We start from the raw sequence: 22,017 nt of genomic DNA on the forward strand, positions 1-22,017 counted from the left end.
CCCCACCACTTCAAACCCCTCAGATTGTTTTTCAGAGTCCATAGTCTCTCATGATTCACCTCCCCTTCCAATTTACCCCAACTCCCTTCTAACTCCCCATGTCCTCCATGATATTTGTTATGCTCCACAAATAAGTGAAACCATATGATAATTGACTCTCTCTGCTTGACTTATTTCACTCAGCATAATCTCTTCCAGTCCTGTTTATTAGTAACAGGAAGATCAGATTGATCCATAGACGGTTCCAAACTGAGCCAGTATTTGAAGACCAGTGGGAGCTCAGGTAGCCAGCTAAACCTATGTAAATATATTTCAGAAATTGGGGAGTTTGCAATACTGAGTTAAGTGAGCTCAGCTATTAACATGAGCAATCTTACAGATACTTTATAAGCTAATCTATTACATTCATGAGATCACACATACTCAGTTGAATGACCACTTTGAATACTTGTTTTCCATCATATAAGTCCTGACACTTCTTATTGATCTTATTCTCACCTTTATAAATTCTACCATAGCACCATTTCTGTTTCTAAGACAACTTCATTTTATCTAAGACAAATGCACAAGTACTATCACAAGAACTATCAGTAGCAGTCAATAGCACAAGTACTATCAAAACAGTCCCTGTCTTCCTTCTGTGAGTCATACCAACCAGTGTACCACTTACAAAGTTTTCCTGGGGCATCATCTGAACTCAAAATGTTTGACAGGTTTTGAGTCTAGGAGTTTGGGGTCAAACATTAGTTAAATGAATTAACTCCCTCTTAATACTAACATTTAGAAAGTAATTTATGAAAAGTATTTCTGAGGCCTTGATTTCTCTTATTAAGATTATATTACACATTTTATCAAGAAATGAACTAAGGGGGCACTTGGTGGCTCAGTGTGTTAAAGCCTCTGCCTTCAGCTCAGGTCATGATCCCAAAGTCCTGAGATCGGGCCCCCGCATCGGGCTCTCTGCTCAGCAGGGGAGCCGGCTTCCTCCTCTCTCTCTGCCTGCTTCTCTGCCTACTTGTGATCTCTGTCTGTCAAATAAATAAATAAAAACTTAAAAAAAAAAAGAAAGAAAGAAAGAAATGAACTAAGAAGATCTAGTAAGCTAAGGACATATATTTACCTCTCTTCCATTTAAAAAAAATTCTACTGAGGAAGAATGAGGTCGGCCAGATGGCTGGCAAAGTAAGAATGCCAGCCTTCATCCCTTCACAAAAAAAAAAAAAAAAAAAAAAAAAAAAGAATGGCTATCTACAAATGAAAATAGCCCTGGAAGAGCTCAAGAGTACCATTTAAGAACTTAACAGCAATATGGGGAACAAAAAAAAAAAAAAGGAGAATAACTGAACAGAAAGAATTATTGGGGAGATCAAATTAATGGAGACACCTGGAAACAACTAGAACAAAGATGCATGGGAGCTATCAGTAACATGCAACAGATGCCACTATAGAACCCAGTGGCCTGTGCTTCAGAAGACACTGGCAGATTTTACCACTGGGGACCTCAACAATCCCCATGACAGCCATAGACATCCCACACCTTTCACAGTAGAGAAGTCCAGTGCTTACCTGGAGCTCCAGAAAGACACTGGTAGTTTTTACCATTGAGGTAATCAACAGTCATCACCACTGCTGACCCTCCAGATAAGGAGACCTCGCTATGCCTCACTCAGAAAAAGCTAATGTTCTGCTGTCCCAGAATCAGGGCTGCCACACATCTTTCCAAACATTTGGAAATGTGTTTCCAGACCCCAGAACTATAGCTACTCCACATGCACCCACATTTTAGACACAAGAGCGACTGTCCCTGTGTGCTACTCAAATAGACCCTGGGTCCACTGTTGCTCAGTGAGCACATGCTTTCCAGTCCCTGCTACCATGAATCCTCCAAGAACACCTGTACCTGAAGCAGCAGAGCCACTGACAGTCTGGCTAGCCAGGGGCCCAGACCTTGACATGCTTTCACTCTGTAAGGTGCTCAGCCCTATCACTATTACAGAGGCACTGTGCATCAGACACCATTGCCACTGCCACCATCACCACCACCATCACCTCACTGAAGAACCCAACAACCTTGCCACGGCTCTGGCCATCTAAGGACTCCTGCAATTTTTGCTGACACTGACCTCAGCTGAAGAAGTTGCATAGAGACTGTGCCACAGGGCCTGCCCTGGAGCTGTAATCTCTACATTCCACTGAAGAATGCCCCGCAACACACTCACCCACAAGTAAAGGTATTTCCCTATCAAAACTAGTCCATAAAGTCTGGAAGACAATACTACTCTATCAAATATGCAGAAAATGCAAAGACACAAGAAACCCAAAATATCCAGGAATTTGTTGACATTTGCACCATTAAAATATCCTATAGTTTGTCAACTGCTTTTTCTGCATCTAATGAGTCATATGATTTCTACCCATTGTTTCTTTAAATAAGCTTTCTGTCTCCTTCTCTTTTCCTTATGACCCTTGTTGCTTTTGGTGGTATGCCATGGATCACACAGATTTTCTTTATTCTTTTTTACTTTTTTCTTTGTTTTTCTTTCATTGGATAATTTCAGATTATCCAATTATTCTACTCACATATTTTTTTTCTTCTGTTTGATCAGCTCTGCTGTTGATGCTATCCATTGTATTTCCCATTTCACTCACTGTATTCTCCAGCTCTGGAATTTCATTTGATTCCCTTCAATGATTTCTGTTAAACTTCTCATTTTGAGGGTGCCTGGGTGGCTCAGTTGGTTGAGCATCTGACTCTCAATTTCAGCTTGGGTCATAATCTCAGAGTCATAGGGTTGAGCCCTACACATCAGGCTCTGTGCTCAGCAGGCACTCTGCATGAGACTCCCTCTCTATTCCCCTTGCCCCTCCCTCTGCTCGCACTCTCTCTCTCTCTCTCTCTCTCTCTCAAATAAATAAAATCTTCAAAATACTTCTCATTTTGTTCAGTGTTATTTCATTTGTACTTTCTGTGTTTTCTTGTAGCTCACTGAACTTCCTTAAAACAATTACTCTGAATTAAGTTCAATGAGCAAGATAAACTGTTTTTATGAAATACCTTCCATCAGCTCTCCTAGGGATTCTGAGGCTTTTTCAGACATGCTCCATCTTCTTGCTCCCTTTTGTAGCAGAATTATTAAGCACATAGGACTTCTCTCAATCCTGTAACACACCAGGCTGAGTGCTGACAGACTGCTTTTGCTTTTACATGTCTGGCACTAAAGCTCTCCAAATGCATCCAGTTTTTGTTGTTGTTGTTGCTTTCCAGAGATGGGTTAGAACTTCTCTTCTGGAAAACTGGACTTCCACAAAGTCTCTCTCATCAGGGTGATTGTCTAAGATAGTATTTTCCAAACACTGCTAGACTGTGGCCCTGAGGCATCAAACAAGTTCACAAGCCACTGCAGGGTCCACAGCCACGTCCATAGCTGGTTCCTATATGCTTATTATCCAATGCACAGGTGGGGGAGGCTCCTTCCAAGTCTCTTAGCATATGGTGGTAGGTCCCATAGCTTCCATAAACGCTCTCCAACAAAGGTTCACAGATGAATGCCAATTGTTGTTAAGCGGGGAAACAGTGAAGGACATTTTATCAAATACTTAGTGAAAAAATAATGTTCTCAGAAAATAGAATGGAACGGGCCACCTTGGTGGCTCAATTGATTAAGTGTCGAACTGCTGATTTCAGCTCAGGTTGTGATCTCAGGGTCCTGCAGAGGAGCCCTGCATGGGCTCCATGCTCAGCAGAGAATCTACTTGTCCCTCTCCCTCCCACTTTGCAACTCCCCACTGCTTGTGCACTCTCTCCTTCTCTCAAATAAATAAGTAAATAAAATCTTTAAAAACAAAAAGCAAAAAAAGAAAATAGAAGGGAATTTTGTTACTCATTTTATGAGTCTAATAACATAATTCTCATACTGAAATCTGACAAAAACATCTACAAAAAAGATTATAATATACCTCATCAACACAGACAAAAATCCTCAGCAAAATATTAATAAATCAAATCCAAGAATATAAAAAACAATAATACCTAATAAATAATGGGTTTTATTCTAGAAATGCAGGGGTTTTCTTTACCCCCTGTAAAATCAATGAATATAATCTGCCATATTAACAGACTATTAGAAAAATATACTCATCTCAATAATTATGGGGGAAATGTTTGAAAATACTGAACACCCATTTATGGAAAATCTGAAAGAGAAGGGAATTACCTCAACCTTATCAAGCACATTCAGGAAAAACCTATGGCTAACATCATACAAGTAACATTATACTTATTAACTAAGTATAATACTTAATGCTTTCCACCCAAAATCACTAAAACACATGGATGTTTTACTATTCTTTACCACTTTATTCAACATTAACCCTGTACAGTAGAATGAAAAAAGAAAAAGAAGTATATGGCATACAGGTTGAAAAATTAAAAATAAGACATTCTTTATTCTAAAGATATAAGTGTGTGTGTGTGTGTGTGTGTGTGTGTGTGTGTGTGTGTGGTAAAATGCAAGGTCAACAAAAACCACTAGAAGAACTAGTAATCTAAGTACTGCAGACCGTTAACAAATTCCAATGATCTCTGTGAAAGGCAAATTTTTAGTTTAAAAAAAAGTAACAACCACTTTGCTTCTAGCAGTAAATTTCATATCACCATTGTTCATCTTTATCAGCATTTGTATAGGACAGAATAACTCTGAAATCCCTGAATACCTGCTTGTTTCAGGCACATATACACAATGTGTTGCAAAATTTGTTTTTACAATGATTCATTCTGAGCAAGTGCTCTGAATTCTTATTATATAATATTTTTGTCATTTAACAGTTCTGTACCTACAATTCTGTACAGTTCCATGTTCTCTGGTGACTAGTTAGAATAGGACTTCTCTATAACTATTCAGAGTCATTTTGTTTATTTCACTACATCAGATCCCAGATAAAAGATTAAGATACAAAAATCAATTGTATTTCTACTTAGTAGCAACAAACAACTGGAAAACCAAGTTTCATGAAAGCAATACTATTTTACAACAGCACCAAAACCCAAAACATAGTTAGGAATAATATAAAGATTTTTTTAAAAAGTTCACTATAAACTAAAAAACATTTTTTAAGAACATATTCATGGTCTGAAAGACACTATATTGTTGTCAATAATCTAGAATTCATCTATAAATTCAATACAACCTTAATTAAAATCCTAAATGGCATTTCTTTTTTAGAAATTGGCAAGCCAATATTAAAGTTTAAATGAAGATGAAAAGGATTCAGAAAATCCAAAGCAATATTGAAAATAATAAACAAAGTTGAATTTACATTACCTGATTTTAAATCTTACCATAAGTTATGGTAATCAATAATATAAGGATAGATAGACCAATGAAGCAGAAGAAAATCCAGAAATGGAACTCTCCTACATTCTCAATTGATTTTTTTTTAACAAAGATTTCAAATCAAATGAATGAAAAAGTCTTTATTAAAAATGATGATAGGACAATTGCACATATTTTTTAAAATAACTATAAAAGAAAAATTTTTCTTTTTTTAGGAAAGATGGTGGACGAGTAGGGGACCCCATTTCAACCAATTCCCTGAATTTAGTTGGATATCTACCAAACCATTCTGAACCACGAAATCAGTCTGGATCTAAGAATATATATCTGGATCTCTACAAGCAGATAAGCACTGCTTTTTGCAAGGATTGGAAGTGCACAGTCATGAATATGCCAGGAGTTATCAGAAGATAAACACTGTGTGAGGATCCCAGGGTCCTGAGGTCAAGACCTGAGCTGAAATTAGATGCTTAACAGACTGAGTCATCCAGGTGCTTTATGTTGTTCTTTTTCTAGTTCTGATAAGTGTAAGATTAAATTGCTTGAGATTTTTCTTGCTTCTTCTCTTAGAACTGCTTTTGCTGGATCCCAAAGGTTTTGGACTGTTGTGTTACATTTTCATTTTTTTCCATGTATTTTTTTATTTTATTTTTTATTAAGTTTTTTTTTTAATTTTCATTCCAGCATAGTAAACTTAGTGTTATATTAGTTTCAGATGTACAATTTACTGATTCAACAATTCTACACATAATTACTCAGTGTTCATCATGATAAGTGTATTCATAATCCCCTTCAACTATTTCACCCATCCGCCACCTATCTCCCCTCTGATATGCTTTATTTTAAATAAGAGCCCCAGGGAGGGAGACAAATCATAAGGGACTCTTAATCTCAGGAAACAAACTGAGGGTGGCTAGAGGGGGGTGGGAGGGATGGGGTGGCTGGGTAATGGGACTCTAAGGAGGGTATGTGCAATGGTGAGTGCTGTGAATGGTATAAGATTGAATCTCAGACCTGTACCCCTGAAAAAATAATATATTATATGTTAATTTTAAAAAAACCTTCAGTTATTTTTTTTCTACAAGAACATTTTTTGCTTGAAGCATACTTCAGAATACGTGAAGTATATATATATAAAGCATTCATCCAAAAAAAAAAAAAAACAGAATACAGATTTTCTTCAAGTACGTACAGAAGAATCCCCTGGTCATGTCATCATGTAAAAAGAGACATAACAATGGGCACTCAGATGGCTCAGTCAGTTAAGCCTCTGCCTTCGGCTCAGGTCATGATCCCAGAGTTCTGAGATCAAGTCCCACACCTGGCTCCCTGCTTTGCAGGAAGTTTGCTTCTCCCTCTCCCCTCACCCTGTTTGTGCTCTCTCTCATTTGTTCTCTCTCTCTCAAATGAATAAATTTTTTTTAAAAAAGAAACGATAAGTATTCTAAAATTAAGATGACTGAAATCATATTAAGTATATTTCCCAACCACAATAGTACAAAACTAAAAAAGCAAAACTAAAACACAGCCAAAAAATCTACAAAAAAAGCAAAACTAAAACACAGTCGAAAAATCTACAATGTAAATACTAAATATTGAATATATAAATATTAAGCAACACACCGCTGCACAAGCAATAGGCCAAATAAGAAAACGGCAAATCAAAATAGTCTCAATACAAAAGAAAAAGAAAACACAATATTTTAAAACATTCAGGATGGAGCAAAAGCAGATGTTAGAGCGAAATTTATGCTATAAATGCTTTTATTAAGAAAAAAATTTTAGAGGTGCCTTTTTTCTAGTTATGTCACCTAAGGTAAGAGAAATAAAAGGAAAAAAAACTATTGGGACTACATCAAAATAAAAATCTGTATAATGAAGTAAATAACCAACAAAACTAAAAAGCAACTGAATGAATGGGAGAAGATATTTGCAAATGACTTGTCTGATAAAGGTTTAGTACCCAAAATATATAAAGAACTTATGCAACTCAACACCCAAAAAACCAAATAATCCAATTTTTAAAATGGGCAGAAGACATAAACAGACATTTCTCCAAAAAAGACATGCAGATGGCAAACACACACATGAAAAGATGCTCAACATCACTCATCACCAGGGAAATGCAAATCAAAACTACAATGAGATATCACCCTACACCTGCCAGAAAGACTAAAATCAACAACACAAGAATCAGTGGGTATTGGTGAGGAGATAAAGGAACTCTCATGAATGGCTGGTGAGAGTGTAAGCTGGAGCAACCACTCTGGAAAACAGTATAGAGATTCCTGAATCTCTTAGGGTCCTTAGAATCCAGCAATCACACTACTGGGTATTTACCAAAGGATACAAAAACATTAATTCAAAAGGATACATGCACCCTTATGTTTATAGCAGCATTATTTACAATAGCCAAGATATGGAAGCAGCCTAAGGGTCCATAAATTAATGAATAGATAAAGAAGTAGTGGTGTGTGTGTGTGTGTGTGTGTGTGTGTAATGGAATATTATTCAGCCTTAAAAAAAAAGAATGAATCTTGCCATTTGCCTAGCATGGATAGAGCAAGTTATTATAATGCTATAAGTCAGTCAAAAAAAGACATATAATTTCACTCATATGTAGAATTTAAGAAACAAAACAATTGAGCAAAGGGAAACAGAGTACAGAGAGGCAAATCAAGAAACAGAGGACAAACTAGATGTTTACTAGAGGGGTGGTGAGTGGGGGAGTGAATGAAATAGGTGATAGGGATTAACTAGTGCATTTCTCATGGTAAGCATTGGGTGATATATGGAATTGCTGAATCACTACATTGTACACCTGAAATTAACATAACACTGTATGTTAACTATAATGGAATTAAAATAAAAAATAAAAGACAAAAATGCAATAGAGAACTTCAACAGCAAAATCAAGCAAAGGAAAGAAACAATATGCAAATTGGAAGACATGTTCAGGCAAGGGGAAAAAAAAAAGAATGAAGTCCTACAGGATTATAAGACACCAACATATGAATCAATAGGCATTACTGCAGTCACATTAAAAGAAAGAGAATGAGGCAAAAAGCATATTTAAGGAAAAGGAGCTGAAAAATTCCCAAATCTTAGAAGACAAATGGATATCTAGGTTCAGAAAAGTCAAAGGATCCAAAATAGGATCACCCAAGACAACACTAAACAGATTTACATTAAAAACAAATTATCAAGGAAAAAGAATTTGAAAGAAGGCAGGGAAAAGTGGCTACTCATATACAATGGAAACCCCACAAAACCAGGAGTGGATTTTTTTTAGTGGAAACCTTGTAGGCTAGGATGGAGTGGATGATATAATTGAAGTTCAAAACAATCTGCCAACCAAAAAGTACTGTGTTCAGAAAAACTGCTTTTTAAAAATAAAGAAGGATAGTCTTTCTCAGACAAACACAAAGTTAAGTTTATCACAACTAGATCTGCCTTCAAGAAATCCTAAAGGGAGTTCCTCAAATTAAAATGAAAACATACTACACAGCAATGAAAAAGCATAAGAAAACGAAAAGCTCAATGGTCAAGGATATAAAGCTGTGATGATGATATATAAATCACTTTTAATCTAATATAACTGTTAAAATATAAAAATTTGTTTATATTTTGAATATACAATATAAACAGAAGCAATTCTGACTAAAATAGCACAAAGTACGTGAAGGGGAAGTAAAAGTATAGATTTTTAGGGAGCTTGGGTGGCTCAGTGGGTTAAGCCTCTGCTTTTGGCTCAGGTCATGATCTCAGGGTCCTGGGATCAAGTTCCGCATCGGGCTCTCTGCTCAGCGGGGGGCCTGCACCTCCCTCTCTCTCTGCCTGCCTCTCGGCCTACTTGTGATCTCTCTCTCTCTGTCAAATAAATAAATAAAATCTTTTTTAAAAAAGTATAAATTTTTATGTATACAATTGAAGTTAAGCTTATCAACTTAGAAGGCTACAACTACAAGTTACTTTATACAAGCCTCAAGCTGTATAAAGAAAAAAATCTATAATAGATACACAAAAGGTAGAAAAGAATCAAAGTTACTACCAAAAAAATCATCAAATTGGAATCGACAACAATGACAGACAATAAAACTGCAAAAGAGACAGAAAACATAAACAAATGACAATAGTTAATCTTCACCTACTAAAAATGAATTTAAAATTAAATGGATTAGGGGCACCTGGGTGGCTCAGTGGGTTAAAGCTTCTGCCTTCAGCTCAGGTCATGATCTTGGGATGCTGGGATCAAGCCCCGCATCAGGCTCCCTGCTGGGAGCCTGCTTCCTCCTCTCTCTCTCTGACTGCCTCTCTGTCTACTTGTGATCTCTATCAAGTAAATTTTTAAAATTTTTTCAAAAACCTAAATAGATTAAATTCTCCAATCAAAGGGCATAGAGTAGCTAAATGGATTAGCCTCAGGGCACACCTGGAGCTAGCCCCTCCACTCTGTATCCACAGACAAGTGGCCCAAATGCTATCATTAACACCTAATGCAGTGTGTATGCCTGGGCATGAAGGTGAAGCTATGGTAGTGTATGCCAATAACCAGTGACATGACAGCTGCTAGTAAGCCCATAATTGGACTTGGCCTTTGCTGCTTGCTCTGGCCTCTATCACTGTAAGTGTGTATCCAACCAGCCCTTACCCCTAACACAGGCACCTGGAATAGGCCTCTATAGCCAATTGTGTGCACTCAGTCACCTCCAGCCACTAACACTGTTTATCCCTAGTCTCTAGGCACTGAACCTGGAGATTTTTCTGAGGACTCTAATAGCCCCTGAAGCCACTGAGGACTGTCTGACCACACAACGTCCATGCCATGAACCCTAGTGGCCTAAGCCAAGGAGACATTACACCCCATGGACCAAGTGCCATCAACACATGCCCAAACAGGGTACACTGCACCACTAGACCCCGGATCACCACTTACTCCAGAATGCCCCCTCCCATAGATGAAAGTCTTCCCTTACCAAAGTCAATCCATAAAGTCTGGAAGAGGTGACTGCTTCTTCAAATAAGTAGATAACTACGCACAGCTACAGGGATCATGAAGAAGCATAAAAACATGATGCCACCAAAAGGATATAGTAAACCTCCAACAAATAGCTTCACACAAATGGAGATCCAGGAATTGTCTGATAAATATTTCAAATTAATTGTTCTAAAAATGCTGAGAGAGCTACAAGATAGTGCAATACACATAAACAATCTAATAAAATCAAAAAACAATACAAGAACAAAATCAGAGGTTCGACAAATAGAAAATATAAAAAGAATCAAACAGAAATTGTGGAACTAAATAATCCAACAACTAAACTGAAGAATTCAGTAGAATAGTTCAACAGTATAACTGACCAAGCAAGCAGAATCAGTAAGCTAGAAGACAGATCAATTGAAATTATCCAATTAGATAAACTAATGGAAAAAGAATGCAAGGTTATAAAGAAAGCCTATGTGATGTATAGGACACCCTTGAGAGAAATAATGTATGCATCACTGGAGTCCCAGAAAGAAAAGAGAGGGAGAAAGGAGTAGAAGTCTTACTTATATAATGACTGAGAACATCTCAAACCTGGGGAGAGATTTGGACATATAAGTTTATGAAGTTAATAGATCACCTCAAAAATTCAATCCAAAATGAACACATAATAATAATAAAGAGACATTGTAATAAAACTATCTAAAATCAACAATAAGGGAAAGTGGTAAAAAAAATATATTGTCTCTCATAAAAGAGAATCCCTCCCACCCCAGAAAACTGTCAGTAGATTTCTTAGCAGAGATCTTGCAAATCAGGAGACATAGGATGATATAATCAAAGTTCTGAAAGAAAGAAACTGGTAACCAAAAATACCTTACCCAGCAAAGTTGTCCTTCAGAAATTAAGGTGAGATAAAGACTTTTGCTAGTAAACAAAAGCTAAGTGAATTGATCAACACTAAATCTGCCTTAGAAAAAATGCCAAAAGGAGTTCATCACGCTGAAATGAGAAAAGCTAATCAGTAACATGAACACAAATTAAAGTATACAATACATCTGCAAAGACGAGGACATAGTAAAATTCATAATATTCAAACTGTAACATGGTTATGCGTTAACTCTAGTATAAAAGTTAAAGGAGAAAAGTATTAAAATAGCAATAGCTACAGTAATTTCTTAGTGGATACACACTACAAAAAGATGTTATTTTGACATCAAAAACATAACAGGAGGGGAGACTTGGGAAGGGTTTTGAAATTGATCAAACATTATTCTTTTGGCATAAAATAAGCTGTTATACATATATTTTATGTAAGTTTCACAGTAACCATAAACAAAAACCTGCAGTAGATTCACAAATAATAAAGAGAAGGGAATCAAAGCATACTACTATGAAAAATCACAAATTCACAAAGGGAAGCAGAAAGAGAAAAATGGGAAAATAACAATTAACAAGTTGGAATTAGTAGGTCCTTGCCTATCCATAATCACTCTCAATGCAAAGGAACTGAATTTCCTAATCAAAGGACAGAGTTGCTTCATGAATAGGTAGAAAAATAAGACTCAAGTATATGCTGCCCACAAGAGATTCACTTCAGCTCTAAGGACACACATAAGCAAATGTAAAGGAATGGAAAAAGATTTTCCATGCAAGTGGAAAACTAGCAAGCAGGGATAGCTATATATCAGACAAAATAGACTATAAGTCAAAATGCTAACAAGAGGAGTAAAAAAGATCATTATATAATAAGGCAGTCAATTCATCAAGAGGATATGACAATTATAAATATATATCCACTCTACATTGATGTACTTAAATATCATAAGTGCTAATAAAACTGAAGGGAGAAATAGACAACAATACAATAATACTAGGGGGCTTAAATATTCCACTTCCTACAAAGGATAGATATTCAGACAGAAAATCAACAAGGAAAAGCTGGACTAGGGCCAGACTTTGGACCAAATATATATAACAGACACATACAGAATATTCCATTTAGCAGCAGCAGAACACACATTCTTCTCAAGTGTGCATGGAACACTTTCCAGGATAGATCATATGATAAGCCATAAAACAAGTCTTAGTAAACTTAAAACGGAAATCATACAAAGTAACGTTTACAACAACAACAATATGGAACTGAAAATTAGTAATTGAAGGAAATCTGGAAAACTCACCAATATGTGGAAATTAGAGAACATGCTCTGAAACAACCAGTGGGTCAAAGAAGAAATCAAACATAAATCAAAAATTATACTGAAATAAATGAAAATAGAAGGACAATATATCAAAATCTATGGGATTCTGCAAAGCAGTTCTAAGAGGGAAGTTTATAGCAATAAACACCTCCATATAAGAAAAAAGGTGTAAAATAAACAACCCAACTCTATACCTCAAGGAAAAAGAAAAAAAGCCACCATATTAGCAGATGGAAAAAAATAAAAAAGAGCAGACCAGAAATGAATTAAATAGGGATGAGAAAAACAATAAAAAGATTAACAAAATAAGAGCTGGTTTCTCGAAAAGACATACAAATTTGACAAACATCCAACTAGACTAAAAACGAAGATTCAAAAAAAAAAAAAGAAGAAAAGAAGATTCAAATAGGTAACCATAAATTAAGGAAGAAACATTATAACTGATAACATAAACATGCAAAGGGTCATAAGCAACTATTATGAACAATTATATGTTGACAAATTGGGAGAACCTAGAAAAAGTAGATAAATTCCTAGAAACATAACCAACTAATATTAAATCATGAAAAAATAGAAAATCAGAACAGACCAATTTTGAGTATGAGATAAAATCAGTAATCATAAATTTCCCAACACAGAAGAGGCCAAACCAGATAGTCTCCCTGGTGAATTATACCAAACACTTGTTAATGTTAATCATTCTCAAACTCCTCCAAAAAACTGAAGAGATCATTTCCAAATTCATCCTATAAGGCCAGCTTTATCTTGATACCAAAGTCAAATAAAAACACTATAAGAAGAGAAGACTATAGACCAACATCTCTAACGAATACAGATGTAAAAATTCTCAACAAAATATTGCTAAACTAAATTCAATCAAGCATTAAAAGAATAAAACGCCATTATCAAATGATCTCTGGAATGCAAGGATAGTTCATTACATGCAAATCACTAACTGTGATATACCACATAAATAGAATGAAAGATAAAAGATCGTAAGATTCTCTCAATAAAAACAGAAAAAGCATTTGACAAAATACAATATGCTTTCATGATAAAAATAATCAGCAAATTGAGTATAGAAGGAACACATCTTAACACAATAAAGTCCACATATAATAAACCCACAGCCAATATCAAACTTAGAAAGCTTTTCCTCTAAGATGACGAATAAGACAAAAATGCTCATTCACACCACTCCTACTCAACATAGTACCAGAAATTGTAATGAGAGCTGTCAGGGTAAAAAATAATAAAAGGCATCCCAACTGGAAAGGAAGAAGTGAAATGGTCTTGTAAAAAATATAATCTCATATAGAGAGAGACCTAAAGACCCAACCAAAAAGGTGTGTTATAACTATTAAATTCAGTAACTCTGTAGGGTACAAAATCAACATACAGAAATCATTTGAATTTCTATACACTAACAACAAAGCAGCTGAAAAATAACAGTATCATTCTCACTAGCATCAGAACCAATAAAAATACTTCAGAATAAATTTAAATAAAGTGAGAAATCTGTACCCTAAAAATGACAAAACTTTCATGAAAAAAATTTAAGACACAAAAGAAAAGATATCTTGTGTTCTTGGATCAGAAGAATTAATAGGTTAAAATGTCAATACTACCAATACCATTTGTAGTTTCAAAGCAATCTATACCAAAATTCCAGTGGCATTTTTCAGAAATAGAAAAAACTACTAAAATTTATATGGAACCACCGAAACTTTTAAAATCTAAAGCAATCCTGAGGAAAAAACAAAACTAGAGGTACACAATTCCTGATTTCAATTATACTCCAAAACTGTAATAATTATAACAGTATGGTACTGTTTTAGAAGAGCAGACCAATGGAACAGAATGGAGAACCTAGACCAAATCCCATGTATAAGCTCAAAAAATAGTTGATGAGGGAGCCAAAAATACTCAATGGGGAAAAAAGAACCTATTCTATAAATGACATTGGGAAAACAGGATATTCTCATGTAAAAGAATTAAAGTAAACCTCTAGTTTATACAATTCACAAAAATTAACTTGAAATAGATTAACAACTTAAATGTAAGAATGAACACCATAAAAATCCTAGAAGATGACATAGGGAAAAAGCATTGACACTGACACTGTTGTTGGCACTGACTTTTTAGATATGACACCAAAGCACATGCAGCAAAAGCAAGAAGTAATAATGGGACTTCATCAAACTCAAAGGCTCGTGCATAGCAAAAGAAATAAAACAATGAAGACAATCTATGGAATGGAAGTGAATATCTGCAAATCACGAATCTGGTAAATGTCCAAAATATACAAAGAACTCATAAAACTCAGTAACAAGGGTGCCTGAGTGGCTCAGTGGGTTAAAGCCTCTGCCTTCAGCTCAGGTCATGATCCCAGGATCCTGGGATCGAGTCCCACATCGGGCTCTCTTCTCAGCAGGGAGCCTGCTTCTCCATCTCTCTCTGCCTGCCTCTCTGCCTACTTGTGATCTCCAGCTGTCAAACAAATAAATAAAATCCTAAAAACAAAACAAAAAAAAAACCCAGTAACAAAAATCCAAACAATCTGATTTAAGAATGAGAAAAGGAAGAAAATAGACTATTTTCAAAGACATAAATATAGACAAAGGTACATGAAAATATGTTTAATATATCATTAATACCAAAGAAATGCAAACCAAAACCACAATAATTCCTTACATCTATTAGAATGGCTTTCATCAAAAACTGAAAAAATAACAAATATTGGCGAAAATATGGGGAAAATGAAACACTTATGCACTGTTTGTGGAAATGTAAATTGGCACAGCCAATACCCATATGAAGAGCAGTATGAAGGTCCCTTTAAAAGTTAAAAGTAGAACTACTATATGATCCAGCAACCCCATTTCTAATCCACTTTGTATCTACAGGAAATGAATACAAGATCTTGAATAAAAATCTGCATCCTCATGTTTGTATCATTTTTCACAACAGGGAAGATACAGAAACAGTGTCTGTCAATGAAAGGTTTGGTAAAGAAAATGTAGTATTTATATAAAGTAACATTTTATTCATTCATGAGGAAGAAGGAAATCCTTCCATTTATTCCAACATGGATAAACTTGTGGGCATTGTGTTAAGTGAAATAAGTTAGACAAGGAAAGACAAACGTTCTATAGCATTGCTTATGTGTGAAATCACCAAAAACAGAACAAAACAAAAACTGAACTCAAGTAAACAAAGCATACATAGCCTGTGATTACCAAGGCTGGTAGGTGGGGGAAAGGGAGAGATGTTTGTCAAAGAGTACCAATTTCTAGTTACAAGATGATTTAAGTTCTGGGATTCTGAGGTACAACATGATGATTATACTTAATAATACTGTATTACATACTTGAAAATTACTAGGAGAAAAGATTTTAAATACTCTCACCACGAAAAGAAATGTTAATTATAGCACATGATGGAGGTGTTAGCTAACAATATGGTGGTAATCATTGTGCATTGTGCAATAAATAACCATACCAAATCATGTTATATACCTTAAAATGACACAATGTTATAGGTCAATTACATCTCGATAAAGCTGCAGAAGGTGGTAAGGGTCAAGACCCAAAACTGTTAAATTACAAGAAAATAGGGGGAAAGCTCTTGAATATTTGTCTGGGAAATAATATTTTAGATATGGCATGAGAGAACAGACAACAAAAACAAAAATAGACAAGTGGGACACATCAAACTTAAAGACTTCCTTTTAAAATATATATATACTTATTTATTTTTAGAGAGAAAGAGGGAGAGCAAGGGAAGAGGAGGGGCAGAAGGAGAGAATCTTTCAAGCCCACCCCCCACTGAGCAGGGAGTTGGACCAGAGACTCATGAGACCCTGACCTAAGCTAAACCAAGAGTCAGACACTCAGCCATCTGAGCCACCCAGGGGCCCCCAAACTAAAAAAAACTTAATAAAGGAAACAATCAACAGAGTGAAAATGAGACCTATCTGCTAACCACACATCTGATAAAGGGTTAATCTACAAAATATGTAATAACTCATACAACTCAAGAGCAAAAACAAATAATGAGATTTTAAAAAGCAAAAGACCTGAATAGACATTTCTCAAAAGAAGATATATAAATGACCATCAGATTAATGAAAAGGTGTTCAGCATCACTAATCATAAGAAAAATGTAAATCAAAACCACAACTTATACCTTTTAGGATAGCTATTATCAAATAGATAAAAAATAACAAGTGTTAGCAAGGATGTAGAGAAAGGGAAACTTTGTACACTGCTGTGGGGAATGAGGTTGGCACACTCATTATGGAAAACTGTATATAGACTCCTCAAAAATTAAAAATGAACGACATTATGATTAGGAAATTTCATTTCTTGGTATATATATGTAACTAATATGTTAACTACCATGATTGTGACAATTTTTTCACAAAATATCAAAACAATTCATTTATCTTAAATATATATTTTGTCAGTTATACCTTAATAAAGTTTGAAAAATAAAAACATAGATGTTAAATAGAATAAAGAATTTAAATATAAACATTGGGGTGCATATGGCCCTTCTTTTCATAACATCTGTATCTTTGGGGTAAATACCCAGTAGTGCTAGGTCATAGGGTAGCTCACATGAATCATGGAACACTATATCGAAACTAATGATTTACTGTATGGTGACTAACAGAACACAATAAAAAAATTTAAATATATATTTAAATATACAGATAGAATTTAACTTGCACATACATACGTATGTATTAATTATATTTCATATATTATAATTATATATGTGTACATATGCATTGTTATAAGTATATTTTTAATGTAATATGAACATTATATACAATTATATATTATATACATATATATAAACAATTATATAATTATATATATAATTAACTTCCATTTGTCTTGGTAATGTTAATAAAAATACAAAGTACCAACTATGTAGATTTTACAGAACAATATTACCTTTTCCAAATGTGATCTCACAACGTGCATTTGTATCCTGGCAGCCTCCATCATAACACAGATATTTCTTTCTACATAGACGTCCATTCTTTATAGTTACATCATATGGACATTCTGGTGACCCTCCATCACAAAATTCAGCAATATCACATTCACGATGTCTTGCTTCCCTACATTGAACACCTCGTTTTTCAATCTAATAGGAATTAAAATATAAAAAATAAAGCATTACACTTAAGATTGTTGTATTTCTCAGTATTTATTTCAAAACTGTTCTATTTCAAAATTCATTCTATTTATAGTTTAATGACCTATTTATTCATTAATGTCTATTAGTACCTTCTTTGTATAAAGCATTATGCTTATCATATTGAAAAAACTGTATGTTATCAGCTATAACAGGAAATAAGCATATGCACATGCAAAAGTATAACATAAATATGATGTGATGATTGCCAAAGCTCTGTTTGCATTTCAGTGCAAGGGAGGAAAAATCACTTTTAGCTTGAGATAATTATTTCTTGGGTGAAAACAATGTAATTCAGATAATTTCTAAATAAAATATACTTATTCAAAGCGTAGTTTGTAAGTATGGAACATTAGTAATTCTATGACAAATGTAACACATAAATAACAGAATAAACAGAGGAAAACCAAAGGGTAAAGAGGCAGTTCTTAGAGAAGAAACTTAATTATAACTGTTCTCTTGAATTATCCTGTAGTTAATTAACACTTTCATATACAGAATCTGAAAATGTACATAAACCATCTTAAAGGGACATCTATCTCATACATCTTAATTGATGATTTCCAGGTGACAATAAAAAGATTACAGATGTAAGAATGTAACCACATGATAAGATTCTAGAAAAAAATAACAAAATTGCATTAGTCAAGGATAGTCAAGAACACAGAACCCATGGTAGGTAGTTCAATAGAGGGATCGTCATATGACAAATCTGTTACAAATATATTGCAGGAGCTGAAAAGGAAAACAGGAAAAGAGTCAACATCTTCAACATATAAACTGGTATGTGATCTTTCAATTAAATGATCTTTGAATAAATAATAAGTTTGTAGTTTGAACTTTGTGCTAACATAGCATTTAGGAAGTGCTATTCTAGTAAGTTTCATTATTTATACATTTATGGGAGATTGTTGTGTCTTTCAATTACATATCTACAGGTAATTACCACAACCAGTAACAATATTTTTATTTCTAAAAATATAAATAATGGATAGGGTAAATAAAAAGCCCCTTTTAAGGGAGATCTTCTGTATTAAAAATTGTACAATAGCTCTCAACCAAGTCTTAAGAACAACAGCATAAAGTTAGGCAGAATAATCGCATAAGAAGAAAACCTGAACATCCAAGTAATCTTCACAAAATCAGAAATCTGATTGTGAATTTAGTATATTTTTCTTTATCTGAAAATTCACTTATTTTTTGTTTTAACTTAAATTCCATCTTCTTAACATACATAATATTAGTTTCAGAAAGTTCATTTATTTCTATTTCAGCTATAGGTCTAAGTGATTTAAAGTATTAAGACATGATTCATTACATACTTAATAAACTTAAATCTTACTTGACAGTTCCTGCAGCACAATCCTGCAGCACACTGTGATCCTGGTTTCAGCATACAAGTGTGAGGATTACAACAGCTAGCAGGTCCACATTGCTATGAATTAATGGAATGCACAAGTAAAAGTACATCATGATAATAATATAAACTTTGGCAAGAACTATATTTACTGGGCTTACTTTTTGAGTTTTAGGGAAATATATTAATGCTGTCAATATTTATGGTTCTGTATCTCTAAACAATTAGAATACTAAAGTAAGACTTTCACTTCAAATCAAAACAGAGTAACCAGTACCAAGAAACTCTTACCCAACTAGAAAACTAGGAAAAATATATGAAACAACCTTTTTTTTTTTTTCCACAAATTAGAGAATAGTGAGAGAGAACAGAATGGTGGTAAATAGCATCTGGAGGGTGGGGAAAAAGGGGAGATACTGTTCAAAAGGTACAAATTTTCAGGGTGCCTGGGTGGCTCAGTGGGTTAAGGCCTTTGCCTTCAGCTCAGGTTGTAATCCCCAGGTCCTGGGATCAAGCCCTGCTTTGGGCTCTCTGCTCAGTGGGAAGCCTGCTTCCCCTTCTCTCTCTGTCTGCTTCTCTGCCTACTTGTGATTTCTGTCAAGTGAATAAATAAAATATTTTTTTTAAAAAGGCACAAATTTTCATTTAAGAATGAATTAGTTTTCAGGATCCACTGTAAAACATGATGACTATAGTTAACAGTACTGTATCATACACTTGAAATTTGCTAAGAGGATAGATAAAAGTGTCCTCACCACATACAAAAAAAAAAAAAAGGGAACTTGTGAAGGATAGGTTAATTAGTTTGATTGTAGTAATCATTTCAAAGGTTATACATATATCAAAATATTATGTTGAACACCTTAAAAATAAAATTTGTATTTGTCAGTCATACTTCAGTAATGCTGGAGGTGGGGAAAGGTATATAGAGCTTATGCCTACTGCAAATTCAGAATGTCCCCAAAACTTCCCTCTCTACTTACACCAAACACAAGTTCAATGGATTTCCAAAACAACTCTAAGGTTTGGTAATCTACTAGAAGAACTCACAGAACTCACTGAAAGCTGTTATATTCACAGTTATGGTTTATTATATGGAAATGATGCAAATTAAAATTAGCCAAGAGAAAAAGCAACCCAGGAATAGCTCATACTGCCTTCACCCCAGGAATTACATACATAATACTCTCCCAAAACTGATGTATGAAATTCCTGACTTATGCTATGTGGCCAGTATTACTCTAATACCAAACCCAGAGACGTTACAAAAAAAAGAAAATTACAGACCAATATCTCTCATAATCATTCAAATACCAATTTATTCATTATATTGACAGGCTGAAGAAGAAAAACCAATGTAGAAAAAGAACTTGACAAAATCCAATATTCACTTAATGAATCATACAAAATATTAGCAAACTAGGAAAACTTCCTAAATTTAATAGTGAACATACAGAAAAACCTACAGCTAATATCATATATATGATATATATGCTATATCTCTTTCACAAAAAATAACTCAAAATGGATCATAAATTAAATGTAAAATGTAAGGCTATAAAACCTCTAGGAAGGTAGATTTAAGAATAGACCTTATGTGAAGTGCTCTTCCACAATAAATAAATAAATAGGAATAATAATAATCTTAAATAAATTCTTTCAGAAAGTACTGAGCTCAGAATTGCCTTGATGCTTAAACCAGAAAATATTCCAAGACAAGAAAAAAATGCAGACCACAATTCCCTTGTGAAGATAAGTGCCATCAACCCAAACAAAATATAAGCAAATTAAATCTACCACTACATATACAGAACAATGTAAGTGAAGCTAATGTTAGAATGCACGGTTGGGTTAGCATTCAAAAACCAATCAATGATATGCACTATATTAATTAATTAATTAATTAATTAATTAATTTTTAAAAGGAGAAAACTCATTTGAATCAGCTCAATAGACACAAAAATAAGACATTGGACAAAATTCAACACTAATTCCTGATTTGAGACTCTCAGCTAATCAGAAATAGAAAGGAACTTCCTCAACATGCTAATGGTATCTGTTTACCAAAAAAGTTTTATCTAACATCATATCTAATGGTGAAAGTCAGAAAGCTGCCTCCACCAATAAAAACAAAGCAAAGACCATTCTCAACATTTCTAATTGACACTAGATCCAAGGTGAATTCACAAAAGTCAATTGTATTTTCTATACTAGCAATGAATAATTCTTAAATAAAATTTTAAAACAATTCTATAGAAACAAACTATAGAAAAACTAAATGAATTAAAGAAGAGCTAAATAACTGGAGATACACACCATGTACATTGATTGGCAGACTCAATTTTAATTTAAAAAAAAAAAGTAATTCTCCCAAAATTGATGAATGAATACCACACAATTCCAATAAAGTCTCTATATTCACATGCTGATTCTCCAATTTATATGGAAATACAAAGGGCTCACAATAATAAAACTAACCTAGAAAAAAGGAACAAAGTTGGGTGATTTACATTACCTGTTTTCAAGATTTACTGTGAAAATACATGAATTAAAATAGCGTAGAACTGGCATAAAGTTTGGTTACATAAATAAACAGAAAAGAATCCAGGGATAGACACACATGTATAGTAATTTACTTTCATAAGAATGCTAAAGTAATACAATGGTTAAATATAGTCATCTTAACAAATAAGAAATATTTGATACTCAAATGGAGCCTAACGGACCTCAAAAACACTACCCAAACACAAAAATGCACCCAAAATGAATCAAAGACCACTGTGAGTGATAATTGTAAAACTTCTCAAAGAAAACATAGGAGAAAATATTCATGACCTTGAGTAGGCAAAGATTTCTTAGGACATAAAACATTATGACCATAGAAAAAAAAATGATAAATTGGTCTTCATAAAAAATAAAAAATGCCTG

At 34.2% G+C, this 22,017-nt stretch overlaps 1 protein-coding gene across 6 annotated transcripts in view; it reads right to left on the reverse strand.

The window, feature by feature from the left end:
* Positions 1 to 22,017, reverse strand: part of ADAM32 (ADAM metallopeptidase domain 32) — a 197,757-nt gene that overhangs the window by 54,136 nt on the left and 121,604 nt on the right. For all 6 annotated transcript variants that reach the window (XR_014306696.1, XM_082715368.1, XM_082715369.1 and 3 more), the window contains exons 13-14: positions 19,075 to 19,167; positions 17,486 to 17,681 (exon numbers count right to left, since the gene is read on the reverse strand). Coding sequence is in view for 5 of the 6 variants with exons in the window: in XM_082715368.1 (XP_082571494.1) it covers positions 17,486 to 17,681; positions 19,075 to 19,167 (289 nt within the window). In the remaining variant the exon portion in view is untranslated. The remainder of the gene's footprint in view (positions 1 to 17,485; positions 17,682 to 19,074; positions 19,168 to 22,017) is intronic.

Source organism: Mustela nivalis (genome assembly GCF_964662115.1).
Source record: "Mustela nivalis genome assembly, chromosome: 20".
Classification (NCBI taxonomy): domain Eukaryota; kingdom Metazoa; phylum Chordata; class Mammalia; order Carnivora; family Mustelidae; genus Mustela; species Mustela nivalis.